We start from the raw sequence: 15187 nt of genomic DNA, 5'->3' as shown, positions 1-15187 counted from the left end.
AGATACAGAATCCAAAGCAGGCTCTAGGCTCTGAGCTGTCAGCACAGAGCCCAACACGGAGCTCGAACTCAAAAAACCACGAGATCATGACCTGAGCCGAAGTCAGACATTCAACTGACTGAGCCACAAAGGTGCCCCTCAAATATATTCTTAATTTCATCTGTTTCTCTCTACAGCTTTCATTGTGGCTCCTGGAAAATTCAAAATTATGTATGTGGCTGGCTCATGTTATATTTCTATTGGGCAGTGCTGCTTTTTGATCTAAACTCATTCTTCTTATATGCTGCATACTATTCCAAAATCTATAAATACCACAATTTATGTAACCTTCCTTTTTTTAGTGTAAGATTACTTCTAAAATTTTACTACAGACCATGCTGCAATTAAATTTTTGTAACGCCTACTTGGTACGCTTGTAAAAATATTTCTTTAGAGTAGGGGTTGGCGAACTAAGGCCGTGGACCGAATGCCACCTACCACATGCCTTTGGAAAGTTTTTTGGAATACAGCCACACTCATTCATTTATGTATGATTTATGGCTGCTTTTGTACTATAACGCCAGAGTTGAGTAGTTGTGAGAGATCATATGGCCTGCAAACCAGACTTTTTCTGTCCCTTTCTAGAAAATTTTGCTGACACCCGATTTAAGAGTTGTTACCAGCAATTAGAAGAGCTATGTTGCAGGTCCGTTCCCTGGAAGGTAGACCGTGAGATGGAGATTAGCGTACAGGAAGTTTGTTAGGGACTGTGTGACTTCATGATTTGGTGGATTTGATAGAACCCAGCTTATGATGAACAGCTTTGGCTGCATGGTCAAATACCATGGATTCTGCTAGATCATATGGTTCACAAGTAGCATGGCTACTTGTAGTTGTTTAATGCTTCTTCTGTGGTATACATTCTCTGGTGGGTGTTAACATGGAATACAATGAACTTCACACTTGATGCCCACTCTCGTAGGTCCATCCACGTGCCTCTACCCCAGACCTCTTTGTCCCTGATTTTTCAAACTTCTCCTTCCAGGCCTCTAACCAACCAGCCAAGCCATTCACCACTGCCCACTAGATCCATGTGTCTTCTAACAATGGGCCCTCTGTCTCTCCACAAAAGGTGGATGACTGGGTGTACTATTCAGAGATTGTCCACTGGAAGAATTTCCTCCTCTACTGTCTTTCAAGGACACTGCAGTGGGGCCTGCAGTATAGCAACAGTCTATTTTTGGCTTACTCACACATACTGAGCTGACCCACCCATGAACAAAGCTTGGCTTTTTTTCTCCTCCTGCTGGATATAAGGAGGTCCTCAGGCAGCCATAGGTGACCTCAGGGAGAGGCACTGGTGCAAAGATGGTGGATGACATAAATGTCTGGGCCACCTGCTCATGCAGCTGTCTTTTGCTCTTTGGCCCTGTTGTGCCAAATCCCAGTTGTACCATGTCTATCCTGATGAATTGGGCCTTGTGTGACCCTATGATTTGGTGGATCTGACAGAATCTACCTTACGATGAACAGCTTTAGTTCCATGGTCAACTTGATGTTCTGCAGTCAGATGATCTGTTTTGTTTCCACCAGAACGCTCAGCAAGTCAGAAGCTATTTTTTGAAAAGTGTGTTATTCCTGGATACAGATGGCATGGCCCTGCTCCAGAACCCCAAGGGTCTATATTGTCTCCTACTCAGCCTTGTCGCGAATTGCATACGTATCTTTTCCCACTACATATACCTCAAATACCATGGTTTCTGCCAGATCATATGGCTACTTGTATAGTCTGGTTCTGCTGCTGAGCCCTTTCCCATTCTGGGCCAGCATCAAAACTGGCAGCCTTCTGTGTCATCTGATATGGGGTGGAGCAGTATTCCCAGGTGGGAAATGCGCTGCCTCCAAAACCCAAGGGGGCCCACCTGACATTGAGCTTCCTTCTTCATGTGGGGTGGAGGTGGGAGGTGCGATCACCATTATCTTTCACTTTGGAAGATATGTCCCTGGCATATCCCAGACTACTGGTCCCTAAAAATTTCACTGAGATGTCTATCAGGCCTCTGAATCTTCATAGCGTGTTCTTCCGCTCTCTGCAATGCATGTGTCTCATCAAGGCTTCCACTACACTTGCTCATTGCTCATCTGGTCCAAGTTGATGTTCTGCAAGGTATCTAGGCAGTATAGGTCTTCTCAGACTAGGTCGTGGGAGGGCAGGAAGCTCAACAGCCCTGGGGCAAGATGGTAATTGTGTACTTTTGTCTGTTCCAAGGGAATATGAACTCTGATCTTTGCTTCTGATGGGGAAGGAGATGAAACACACTCACCAGGTCCATAGCTTTATACCGTGGACCTGAGAACATGCGAATGTGCGCTAGGACAGACGCCACATCTGGCATAGCACCGCAAGCAGAACCAGCACTTGGTTGATTTTGCCGTAATCCACAGTCATCCTCCAGGAACCACTTGATTTGTGCAGGGGCCAGATCAGTGAATGAAATGAAGACGATGAGAATCACTGCCCCTGTATCCTTTACGTCCTCAAGGATGGCATTGATCTTTGCCATTCCCCTTTTATTAGTAAGGTTGAGCATCTTCTAATATGTTTATTGGCTTATTTCCTTTCCTTTGAATTCCCAGAATTCACAATCATTTGTCTTTTTTTAATGGTTTATCTGTTTCTTTCATTAGACTGTGGGGCCAGAGACTATGTCTCATTTATCCCTGTGCCCCCCGGACCTGGCTCATAAGAGCTCAACAACACATACACACTGAGTGAGTGATCTTAACAAGATGAACAAGTAGCATTTGACTGGACATCCTGGTATTCTAAGCTCCTTTGCTTTTGGGTAAGCCTATCCCTGACAGCAATTTTATTATTTTGGTTGACTTAAAAGAAAATACAATGTTATCCAATCAAACCATCTCTCTTTTGAAACGAAGGCAGTGTCACTGACCTAATCAAAGCTCCCAAAGCCTTGTTTTCTGGATGGACTCCCTTTGATAGCAGTAATGGGCAGTAACAAGCCGAGCCCCCGCCCCATTTGCCTGTGATAAACGCATCCAAAACACATTACAAATCTCAGAGTGAGGCTCTGAGGCCTGAGGCTGCAGCAAAAGAAAACCAAGGTTGACATGCACAAGTTTAAGAACCTGATATTCTATAAATGAAAAAAGGCCAGCTGCCTGATCCTTCACCACTGAACAAAGTAAATGCATTATCTCAGCCTCCTGCCATTTTTCAAACCTGGGACTCTCTAATGATATCTGTTTGGTCAACTCTAAACTTCATTTGTCAAAAAAAAAAAAAAAATCTCTCATTTACTGACTCTCAAGCGTGTCTTTCCTTTGTCTTAAGCTTTTGGGTTAATAATTTTTTTTTTCTTTTTTTTTTTTAATTTTTTTTTTTCAACGTTTATTTATTTTTGGGACAGAGAGAGACAGAGCATGAACGGGGGAGGGGCAGAGAGAGAGGGAGACACAGAATCGGAAACAGGCTCCAGGCTCTGAGCCATCAGCCCAGAGCCCGACGCGGGGCTCGAACTCACGGACCGCGAGATAGTGACCTGGCTGAAGTCGGACGCTTAACCGACTGCGCCACCCAGGCGCCCCCAATTTTTTTTTCTTAAATACGTTTTTACGTAGGAACATTTTGATCTTTGTAGAACACACATCTTACTAGGTCCCTCACTTCCTCAAACACATCTCATGGCCTCCCATTATTTGAAGGTCAAAGTCCAACTCCTGCATAATGTCTCCATGGCCCTGGCCACTTTTTTTTTTTTTTTTGCCCCATTTCTGCCCACCATTCCAAGAGCCTTATGCTTCCAACACACATTTGCCTCTAGTGAAACAAGCCTTTACACCTGTGCCTCTGAGCACACGCTGCTCCCTCTGCTAAGAACTCCTACCTCTACTTCAAGATTTGGTTCAAACATCAATGCTCTGTGAAGACTTTCTTCCCTTAGAATGGTGTGAATCATTCCTTTTCCCACCTTCTCAACATTTTAACTAAACATCTACAGTAAATACCTATTATCTTATACTATAATTATTTACCTATGTAAATATATGTATAATTATTGTGTGTGTATATATATACATGTATATATATATGTATAATTATTTACCTATGTGTCTGTGTCGCCACCAGACTAAGAGCTCCCCAAAGGTAGAAATTATATCTCATTTATTGCGGTTTCCCCAGTGCCAGTCCAGTCATGGGCACACAGTAGATGGGCAACATCTGTTCATTGAGCAAATGAATGAAAAGACCCAGTCCCTACCCAAGGGCCCAGGACCTCTGATTCAACCACCAAAAAAGGACCAATAAACTAGTGGAGCAGACTCTAATGGTACTTAATTTCCTAATTTCCTACCGCAAGTAAATACAGAAGACATATTCACGCGTAGACTTACAGGTAACTCAGAGTCCTAGGGACCTCTCTCACTCCTTTTCAGGAGCTGTCCCTTTCACTTGTAACAGGCTGGAGCTCAGAGGTGCTTCTCTGTGGGTGGACAAGCGTACGTGGGTGTCTGTGAGCCTCCTTCCCTTTGGCAAGCACTCAGAATAGCTCCATTACCATGCATGGAAATTCTGCACATGCATCAAGGAGAAAACAGCCACAAATAACACAGCCTGCCTTCCAAATCTCCAAAGCACATCTCTGCAATCATTTCACTTTCTAACTATCACCACTGAAGCCTTTCAGCTAGACAGCAATTTGTTTTCAACTTACTCTGGGTTCCTAAGTTAGCGGAACTCTTTGGATGTTTATAAATGAAGCTTCCTCCTCCTGCCCAGCTCTCCCTGCTCTAGCTTCTCTTCCACAAAGCCCGGTAATAAGAAACTAACTAGTTCCTGCTTGCAATCAGTCCAAACCTCTTCATTTTGTGCTCAAGACCCTTCAGATTTGTCCTGGTCCTTGCCCTCCCATCCGGCCTCATCCCCAGGTACTCTCCTGCATGTGTTCTCTACTCCAGCTATACCAATCACACCCTAGGGATCACAGTTCCAGGGCTTTCCATACTCTGCTTTCTCTGCCAGGCATACACCTCAACCACCCAATTACCTACTTCTGCCCTTTCAGACTGCACACAGGTTGTCACCTCCCCCAGGAAGCATTCCCTGATTGGATTAGATGACTTTCCTGTATGCCTACAACTGGCCATTCAATTATTCAATCAACAGTTATGGAGACGAAGTTTGTGCCAGCCTCTGTTCTAGGTGCTGGAGGTATAGTAGGAACAAAAACAAAGACTCTTGCTATCAAGAAGCTTAAATTCTTGGGGCGTCTGGGTGGCTCAGTCAGTTGAGCACCTGACTTTGGCTCAGGTCATCTCACGGTTTGTGGGTTCAAGTCCCACATCGGGCTGTGTCGGCGCAGAGCCCGCTTAAGATCCTCTGACTCCCCCTCTCTCTTCCCCTCCCCTGCTCATGCTCTCTCTCTGTCTCAAATATAAATAAACATTAAAAAAATTTTAAAAAAAGGAAGCTTAAATTCTTATAGGAGGTGGGGTGATAGGCAATAAAGAAATAATAAACTGTATCAAGGAAGGGGATGAATACTCTGAACAAAAATAAAGCAAGGTAGAGTATTAAAAAATGATTGGGAGAGAGTGCTGTTTTGTTTAGGGGAGTCAGTGAAGGCCTTTCTGATAAGGCAAACAGAGACCCAAATCAAGTGAAAATAGGAACACGCAAGTATCTATAAAAAGAGCAGTGTAATCAGCGCAAGAGTTTAAGTGCAAAGGCCCTGAGGTAGGAACATGTCTGGTGTGTGTGTTCAGAACAGCAAGGGAGCCAGTAGGACCACACAGGTGTAAGAAAGGGAGAGAATGTTACGAAGTGAGGTCAAAGAGGCGGCCAGGATCCACATCATGTTGGGCCTGGGAGGACATTGGAAGGGCTTGGAATTTTGCTCTGAGAGGGAAGCCACTAGGTTTTGAGCAGAGTAAATACATGATTTGTTTTACATTTTTAAAGGTTCACTCTACCTACCCTAGCGGATAATAGATTCTAAGGGGAACAAAGGTGGAGGTAGACAGGGCATAGGCGCCTGGATATCCATTAATTCCACAAGTACGTATTGGGTATTTCTATGGGACAAGCACTGTTCAAAGGATTGAAGATACCTAGAGGAGTAAGACAGGACTTCTGACTTCTGGCAGGACTTCTGAAGGAGGTTCCAATCGAGTGGGGATACCCAGAGAACATGTGAGTATGTATATAGAACAGGGTATTACAGAAGGGGCAGGGGAGGGAATTAGATAGAGAGTAGCATTCCAGAGACAGAAAACGCTCACATGTGAAAATGCTCCAAGGGGGAGTGACACAGTGGGATTTTCAGTTTTGGTATGTCACTTTGTTTCTAGCACAGAGAGGCCAATTTGAAGAGGTTAAGACTAGAGGCAGAGGGATCAGTTAGCGGGGCATGTGATCACCTGGGAAAGAGAGGATAAAGTCCTGAAGTTGTGCTAAATATGGAGGAGAGACAAGAGACTGTAAACCTAGGTGAGAAGTAAAACCATCAGGATTTGGTTGGGTGGGTGGGGGGTGAGGGGGGGTGAGGGGATGAAGAGCTTAGGCTGACCCCCAGGCTCCTGGCTAACGTGCCAGTATTGCCAAGTACAAGAAGACATGTTACCTCTGAGATGCGCATCTAGGAGATTCTGTCTGAAGCTCAGGGGTCTGAAGACACAAACTGGAGAGTCATTGGCATATACGAAATGCCTAAGGACATGCGTGGACGAAATCAACCAGGAAGACCATCTATATCAAGTAGACTTCAGTTTTGGATCTTGAACCTGCCATTCACCATCTGTGTGCGACCCGAGTAAGTTACCAGCCCTTCTGAGCCTCACTTTCCTCATCTTTAATTAGGTATTAGTTTATTAGTTTTACTTTTTTATTTGGTTTGTTAGGAGTTTTTTAAATGTCTACCACAGTGCCGAGCCCGTGGTTAAGTGCTCGATTATTATTCTAGCTCCAACAGTTATTAGCAGTGGGGAACTGAGCAAGACACTTCTGCCTGGTGAGCCTCAGGGTCTCATCTGCTGCTACCGCTCGGTCGGTCCCACAGTGCCCCGAGGAGTGGTGCTCAGTAAATAAGTGCTAAATAAATGAAGAAATCTAAAAAACTGAAACAATATTTACTGACGCAAAAATGAGAAGGTTAAACAGGATTTTTAAGACCCTACAATAAACATCAATGTAAATGCTAACAAATTAGCTTAGGAATGGTCTCTAGCACTTAGAAGGTAGACATTAGGCCCCTCTCTTTTCTCCTTGCTTTTGAACTTAGCCCCTCTTTTTAAACAGTTTAATCTCTTCCTATTGGCTCCTTCTCTTCAGATTATAAACATGCTCTCATCTGCCCTAAAAAGCTTTCCTTGGGTATTGCTATCTCCCTCAAATTCTCATCCAGTCATTCTTTATTTTCACCAACTGTCCCCTTTCTCAACCCCAAATACTTTTCAATGAACAGGCCATACCTTTTGTTTTAGGCAAAAAAAAAAAAAAAAAAAAAAAGTCCCAGTTTATTATGACTTTAAAAGAGCAAATCTCATTTATGTAATTGTTCAAGCAGGCCTGTACAGAGGCATTTCATTTCAGAATATAGATGTGTTTTTTTCTACTGTGGTAATTCATTTCAAGAGAAATTTCATTATGTATCTTCTACGGAGCCCTAAACCAAGAGCCAGCGTATTCAAATAAACCCCAAGGTAGGGGGACGCTTCAGGCCAGTTCCTCATTAGAAGCCTCAGCATGGGGGCTCTGGAGACCAATGCAGAAGGTCTTCCAGGGAGAGCTGAAATGTTCAGATAAGTGAGTTCTGGAAAGAAGGGGTAGTTGGCTGGCTCCAGCAGGCTCACCCCCGGGGTAGAGCAAAGAGAACAGACAGGGGAGTTCTGAGAGGCACCAGAGCTATCTAAACTCAGGGGGATGGAACTGAGTGCGCAGCCACAGTAATTGAGTTTCAGTTACCTGCAGGGTGGCGAAATAAAGTAGTAACTTCATCTGCCTGACATGGGGGAAGTTTAGAGGTGTCCTTGGCGCACTCACAGTGAAATCTGTCACCCTTTCACTGGGTTGGGTGATGGCAACCATACCGCGCTTCCTAGTGACAGCCAGCGCACGTCCCGTGAGGCAGCGCAAGTGCATACAGCTAATGAAGCATCTCCCGCAGGCCTGGCTCCCGGGGCTCTCCGCATCCTCGGTCTGAAGGAATGGCACCATGGGAAAATTTAGCACCACCAGCAGCAGCCATCACCCAAACTCAAAAGAGTCTTTGAATGGCAGAGAGAGGCCCATTTTGCTTTCTGCCCAGCCCAGCTTTGGAACCATCCTCGGGTCATTTTTTGTGGTTCTGTACAAACGTGCCGACTGGCAGCGAGCCGTTCTTCACCTGAGCCCGGATTTCAGCTCGGTGCTTTAATGTGAAGACCAGGGCTCTCACCGTCCGCCGGTATGGCCCATTAATGAGGCGGGAGCAGAGATGAAACGTTTCCCGCTCAATATTTTCAACCAGTAGGTGATCCATCTAAAAAACAGCAAAATTATCAAATTAGGGCCTTGCATTGCATAAGGATTAAAAGCAAGAGAGGCTGGAGCACTCTGCTCAGAGGCCTCCATTAATCAACTGAAATTCAAGGACATCTACTTCCTGTCACAAGAGAAACAGGAAGAGCAAATTAATTCCACCCTAGCAATTAAGGAACAAGGCCATGTGCTTTGTGACAGGGACCTCATTCACAACCCCTGCCGGGTGGTAATATTTGCCATTATAACAGGAAACTGGCCTGAACTAAGCAACGGGTACTGGGCCCTGTACTTTACCAACCAGGAAACGAAGACCAAGGATAATAAATCAGTATAACAGTTTATACTTTTTTTGGTTTGTTTTTTAAAGTGCCTTTTAACCCCTTACAACATTTTAGAAACACCAGGTCTGGGTCCTGATATGCATGTAGAACAGTTTATAAATCACTTTTCACATTTAATGCTCACAACTCCTGTTACCTCATTTTACAGATGAGGAAATAGGTTCAAGGGTAAAGAAAGGTTCAAGGTCTCACAACTAAGAGGCAGAGCCGGGACTCTGACCTGGCACCCCTGACCCCAAAGTTCATGATCCTCTCCTTTCACCATACTAACTGCCCCCTTACTTTTGGAGAGACCAGTTGAGTTTGAAGGGACCTCCACGGGGCCAGCTAAGCAGAGTGGCCCTGGCGGATGGGACCTGCGGCAATTCTGGGGAGGTCCAGCTCAGGCCCAAGCCCTCCTGAAATCACAGACCTAATCAAAGCAGGACAGGTCTGGGTCTTTGTCCACAGTCTGGATCCAGGCCAGACTGGGCTGCTGCTCAGAGACTCCCTCATTACCCTCCTTTCCAGGCCCACCTCCCACTACTCGCCTCGCCAGCCCTGACCGTGGCCCAGCCTGAGCAAGCCAAGGTGCTTTCACATCCCGCTGTGCCGCTGCCCAGGGACATGTTCCCTCAGCAAGGTCCACTTTTCCCAAGAAACATATTCCTATTTGCATGTGAAAACTCAGCTCAAAACCAAAAAGCAAAAAAGCAAATCCTAGCTCAAAGGACTGAAAGTTCTTCCTTGGGTGGCCACAATGTCCTAAGCTTCCTGTAGACACTTTCATAAGATGAATGACCTATTTTCTGAGTTTGTCTTCCCTGAAAACAGGAAACAATTTTCTTTTTCTCACTTCCTTTTTTCCCTTCTCTCCCCACCCTGCCACTCATTCAAATACTTATTCAGCACTTACTATGTGCTAGGCTCTGTGCGTGGGCTGAGGAAAAAGCAGTGAACAAGGCTGACAGTCCTTGACTCCACGGAGAGCACAGCCCAGTTGGAGACAAGTAGAGAACAGGATCATAAGTATGCGGAGTATCAGGAAAGGGAACAGGAATGGGTGCTGGGGCGCAGAGCTACAGCATAGGGTCCCAAGCCAGGAGGGCAGCGCCTGGCTTTGGGAGAGAGTGATGTTTGACCCGAGACTTATCTGGTGAGGTAAAGTGGGCATTTGCTTTGTGAGAAATTCACAGAGCTACATACACATCTATCTTCTGTGCACTTTCCTATATATGTACTACAGTTCTATTTAAAAGAAAAGTTTAAGAAAAAATGTACTAAAAGTAAAAAAGGAACACCTGTTATTCGATAAAACATCCTCACATAACAGAGAGACCGACAGAACAAAACGAATAGAGAAGGGAAGCTTGGGGGAAATAAGGACCAGGCAGAGAGCAGAAGAGGACTGAAAGAAACAAAGAGAGAGACAAGGAGAATGACTGTCTAGGCCCAGACGTCTGCCTATGTGTAGCAGACAAAAGATGCTCAGGGAAGTTCGGGATCCTGAGGACTATCTCCAAGGCCTGCATTGGAGTGAGTGGTATGGCAACATGGTTCTCCAGAATCCAGACTCCTTGAGCTTCTCGTAGCCTCCTGGGAGAGCACCGAACTAGCCCCTGGCCTGAGGCAGCCCTGGTACCAGACTACTTTAGGAGATGGAAAGGGTAGCTGCTGTTGGCCCACTGTTTGTCCAGCAACATTTGCCAGAGAGGCTGCTCACCTCAGTGTGAGGATGGTCAGTCACTGTTCAGAGATTCTCTTAACATAACAGACAAGAGGAAGTCTTCATTTTCCTTTTTTTTTTTTTTTTTTTTTTTTTTTTTTGAGGAAAGTGGTTGTTGGGGGAGAAGGGTATATGTGCATTTGCAAAAAGAGGTCATGGCCATTCCATCAAACTGTAATATACATATAAAAAGAACTTTAAGAGTACCTTGAAATTCACATAACTGGATACCACCCATACTTCATTCAGCAAATAATTCCTGAGTCACTACTCTGAGTCCGGCCTGATTTGGGTATTAGAGACACAGAGCAGAAAAGACCTGACCCTGCCCTCCAGGAACTCCCAGTGGAAAAAGGAGATGGCATGTATACAGATAACCGTGGGGCAGTGGACCGCGTGCCGTACCAGTGATGTGACAGGGACAGAAAGCAAACACCTAACGATTCTCATGCATGCTTCTTGTTAAATGGAGGCCAATCACAAGGAGGAAAAATAGCAGTGATATTAAACTGTAAATCATAAGGGGAAAGAATTCATCACACACCCATGTGTACAAGTTCATTGCCCCAAGTGAAGAGTGTCTATCTTCTAACTGCCTTTGGATATTTCAAACCTACCCAAGTTGTTGAGTCCTCTCCAATGGGTCCTAACTTGGTGATTCAGGTTAAGTCCTTTGGGGTGAAAGGACCGGAGTCTCACTGAGACCTTGAGAAAAAGAGGTTTTGCCATGAGAAACATCCATGTGAATGGAAACGGGAACCGGAATGGGATATATCTGTATGAATGGGAACGGGAACAAGAAACCTAGGGATCTATTTAGAGACCATACCCTTTCTCTCGTGTGTCTCAAGATCTGCCTGGTCTCTTTCTTACATGTTTTTGCTCCTCTCTATTTGCCTTACTACCAATTCTAACCGCTTTATTCTCTCCCCTGTTCTACACATCTCTGCCCACAGCTTCTGCTCCCTCGTAACTCTTCCAACACCCCTTCTGCTTCAACACTCCTACTGCTGCTTTCTTGCCATTTCCTAGTTCACACTCCTCAGAGACAGAGAATCTGATTTGCCTTCCTTATCTATTTGTACCTGTAAGTTCACTGTGTGTCCAATCCTGGACAAACTGGCTGTAACTGGGGAAGATATAAAATGTGACCATCTAGAGCTGTCTTCCATCAAGGAGTCTGGCCCCAGTGGGAAATGGTGCCATAATCAATTAGTGATGTTTGCCACATCCTTAAGCTCTTTAAAAGCAAGCTAAGGAGGTCTTCAGGTGTCTACCTCAAGTGTAGAACTTCCCACACTGGATTGTGACTATTTATTTGTCTATCTCCCTCAGAAGATGGTGAGCCCCTCTAGGGTTGTTACCATGTCGGAATTATTCCCGAATTCCTGATGCCCAGCATAGGTGCAGGCACAAAGCAAGTGCTCAGTAAGCATTTGTTAAATGAATATCCTTTTTCCCTGTGTATACCTCCATCCTTTCCTGCTCTTCCAATAATATCCTATGCATAAAAGATGAGATCTGAAATATAATGTTTCTATTTTAATATGTACTTTCTAGTTAGGAAAATCCTATCCCCTTCGACTGTCATCTCTTCCATAAAACCTTCCCAGATTCCCCCATCAGACTTCACTGTTCTGTCCTTTGTGTGTCTATACCACTTGCCAAACCGCTATTCCAGACATATTTTCATCCTGCCTTATATTTAGTCATTTGCAGGCTCTCAGCCAAGAAAGGATAAGCTTTCTTAGCCCAGGAAATGCGACTCATTTATGTTTATATTCTGTCCAGCACCAGCACCAATACTAAACATTTGTTGACTTGAATATCCACTGGGAGCAAACTTCGTATGAGTTTTCCAATAGCTTGACTGGATTTGTACACATCTACCCACACTCCTTTTTGACCACTCGAATACATTTATGAGAGAGCTGGTCAAAGCCAGAGGTGCAGTCTGAGGCCATTAAACAAAGGAAAAACTAACAGTCCCATATGGGGACGTACCCCTGACCTGGATCTCATTAGCACCATCCGACAACCAACTGGGCCAACCGGCCAGTATTTCATAACTCTTAATGATACGGGCTCACTTTGAGAATCAGGTTCATTTTTTTTTAATGACATAATAGGAAAATGATCACAGGCCATGAGGTAGGAAGGAGAGTGGATAATGAGGAAGGGGAAGTAAGAGAATGACACCACAGGGGACGTTCATATGAGGAAAGATCTAAAAGACAGGGAAGAACAAAGAAGATCCGGAAGGGAGAAGTAAAGGGGAATGGAGCATGGGTCTCAAAAGTGGAGTTTTTATTCATCTATCCCATTATTCCAAGAACAAGGAAACAATCCATAAATCTGGAAAGCGAGACCTGTGTAGAGTAATAAAGAGATGCGCCTTTTGGCTGTGTGTGTATATTCTTCATCTGTGGCTTTCACTACTAAAGGACATGACCCAAACAAATAACACGAGACCATTTTTTCTACAAAAATGTAATGAGTGAATTTGCAAGAACACATACTAGGATCAAATTGTAAAGGCTTTTTAGTCATTGGGCCAGTAACTTACCCAATGGTTTACCACTGGCTGATAGAGTACATTTATGGAGATCTGATGTCTGATTTGAATGCACTCAACATTGGTTACTGTCAAAGACCAGATACTGGATTAGATGGTTCATTGATTCACCCTAATATGGAAATATTTCAGATGATGATAGGTGCTAGAAGTTAACCTTATATAAAAGTGCTTATATTTATATCTTCTGACATACCAAACTGATAAAAATACTATCAAATGCTGTTTATTACGCAAGGGAAACAGATTGATTTTTTTGCCCAAGGAAGATGGTAAGATGCACATTTTTAATTTTAAAAATTTATTCTTTGGGAGCAAAACCATTCAGCTATGCTTAATCTGATATTTTTTCCAATTACATTGGGAAGCGCTAACGAATGTATCACTTTTTTAACTTTGCTTTGTAACACTTGAGTGCTTACCACTTGATGTGCCATTTAAAGGATAATTAATGGATAAACTAAAAGGATAATTATTATGGAGTTTAATATAGCAGGCAAACTGCTCATTAATCCTTACAAGCATAGCTTCGTTATTATCATTTACTTAAAAAGATACCACAGGGAACTGGTATTTACCACCACATTAACTACATATTATATACCCACACTCTATGTTCCTGCAATAATTTTGGCTTATTTAAAAAATAAACTTTATGTAAAATATTAAATAGCAAACCTTGTTGGCTAATCGATACTCTGGAAAATTAGACTTACAGTCTTCGTATTTTTTTCTTCCTTTAAGGGTTTAATAGTCATATTAAAACTTCGTTTAGAAGAACTTAAGCAAACTTACAGCATATTAATTCACTAAACTATCAAATAGACATTAAAAATTATAAACATGAAAAAATAAAGATATATAGAAAAGGATATATAAAATGACACTGATATTGATCAAGGTTAAAAGTAAAACGCAAATGTAAATAATCGTCAGTTTTCAGCGGTTATTTAAATAATCAATAAAAGCATCATATGGAACATTTAGCATATGATTGGCTCTTAATAAATATGGTATAATCATTAACTTGCCCAATATTCATTTAAAGAGCTATAATAATTTACCAAACAGAAAATGCACCAAAATGTCAATAAGATTATGTCTGATGGTAGTTCAATGGTGATTTTATTTTTTCCTTTCTGCATTTTCTCATTTTCTATCATAAGTTTGTATTAAAAAGCCCAAAACTCTATTTTTAAAAAGTAACATACCACAAGTCCATTTACCTTTCTTTTGTAGATGTATAATTGAGATAGAAAGGTTAAAATATTTTCTCAGAGAATGCAGACCTAGCATTTAAATCAGACTTTTGAAATTGTTTCTTTTGTTAATAATATTAAATTATTCTTATTTATTTTTGAGAGAGTGTGAGTGCGCACACATGCCAGCAGGAGAAGGGCAGAAAGGGGGAGAGGGAGAGGGAGAGGGAGAAGGGGAGGGGGGGGGGGAGAGAGAGAGAGAGAGAGAGAGAGAGAGAGAGAGAGAGAGAGAGAGTCGCAAGCAGGCAGAGCCCAATGCAGGGCTCAATGCCGTGACCGTGAGATCATGACCCAAGCCTAAATCCAGAGCTGGATGCTCAATGGACTGAGCCACCCAGGTGCCTCTCAAATTATTCTTTAAGTATATTTTAATAGGGATATCTTAAGAATAGGAAAAAAATATGGATGTTACATCTGATTTTTCGAAAATATTAATTGATCTATAAGATTTATTTTTGATGATTATGAGCAAAACTCCTTTTACCAGGCGTACCTCAAACTACTAACATTTGAACTGTCAGCTATGGAAACAATAGAGATTATGTCTTGCCAACTGATTATATGCCTTGAAACTAAAGGTATGAGTGCTGACATTTTAAAAAAGGGGGAGTAGTGTCTTTTCAAAAGACTGAGTCCATAGCAGAGTCCATACCAGAATTTTTGCTTCAGTGGGAAGGGGAAGAATTTTAAGTAGGAAGGAACCAATACTCGTTAAGTGACTTCTAATCATCACATACTATATATACTATTCCTTTGTGTGTTTCATCTTTCCAATAATTATAGGTG

At 43.0% G+C, this 15187-nt stretch overlaps 1 protein-coding gene across 2 annotated transcripts in view; it reads right to left on the bottom strand.

Moving 5' to 3' along the window:
* Positions 1 to 6836: 6836 nt before the first annotated feature.
* Positions 6837 to 15187, bottom strand: part of TCEANC2 (transcription elongation factor A N-terminal and central domain containing 2) — a 36980-nt gene continuing 28629 nt past the window's right edge. Inside the window, exons 5-6 of one of the 2 annotated variants that reach the window (XM_040470347.1) lie at positions 11185 to 11272; positions 8413 to 8519 (exon numbers count right to left, since the gene is read on the bottom strand). In XM_040470347.1, coding sequence (XP_040326281.1) covers positions 8500 to 8519; positions 11185 to 11272 — 108 coding nt within the window. In that variant the 3' untranslated portion in view covers positions 8413 to 8499. Of the gene's footprint in view, positions 8520 to 11184; positions 11273 to 15187 lie in introns of both variants that reach the window. The other variant, XM_040470346.1, reaches the window with a different exon arrangement.

This window comes from Herpailurus yagouaroundi, unplaced genomic scaffold, assembly GCF_014898765.1.
Source record: "Herpailurus yagouaroundi ecotype Mexico unplaced genomic scaffold, PumYag 77, whole genome shotgun sequence".
In the NCBI taxonomy this organism is placed as follows: Eukaryota; Metazoa; Chordata; class Mammalia; order Carnivora; family Felidae; genus Herpailurus; species Herpailurus yagouaroundi.
This window is presented reverse-complemented; position numbering and strand designations above follow the sequence as displayed.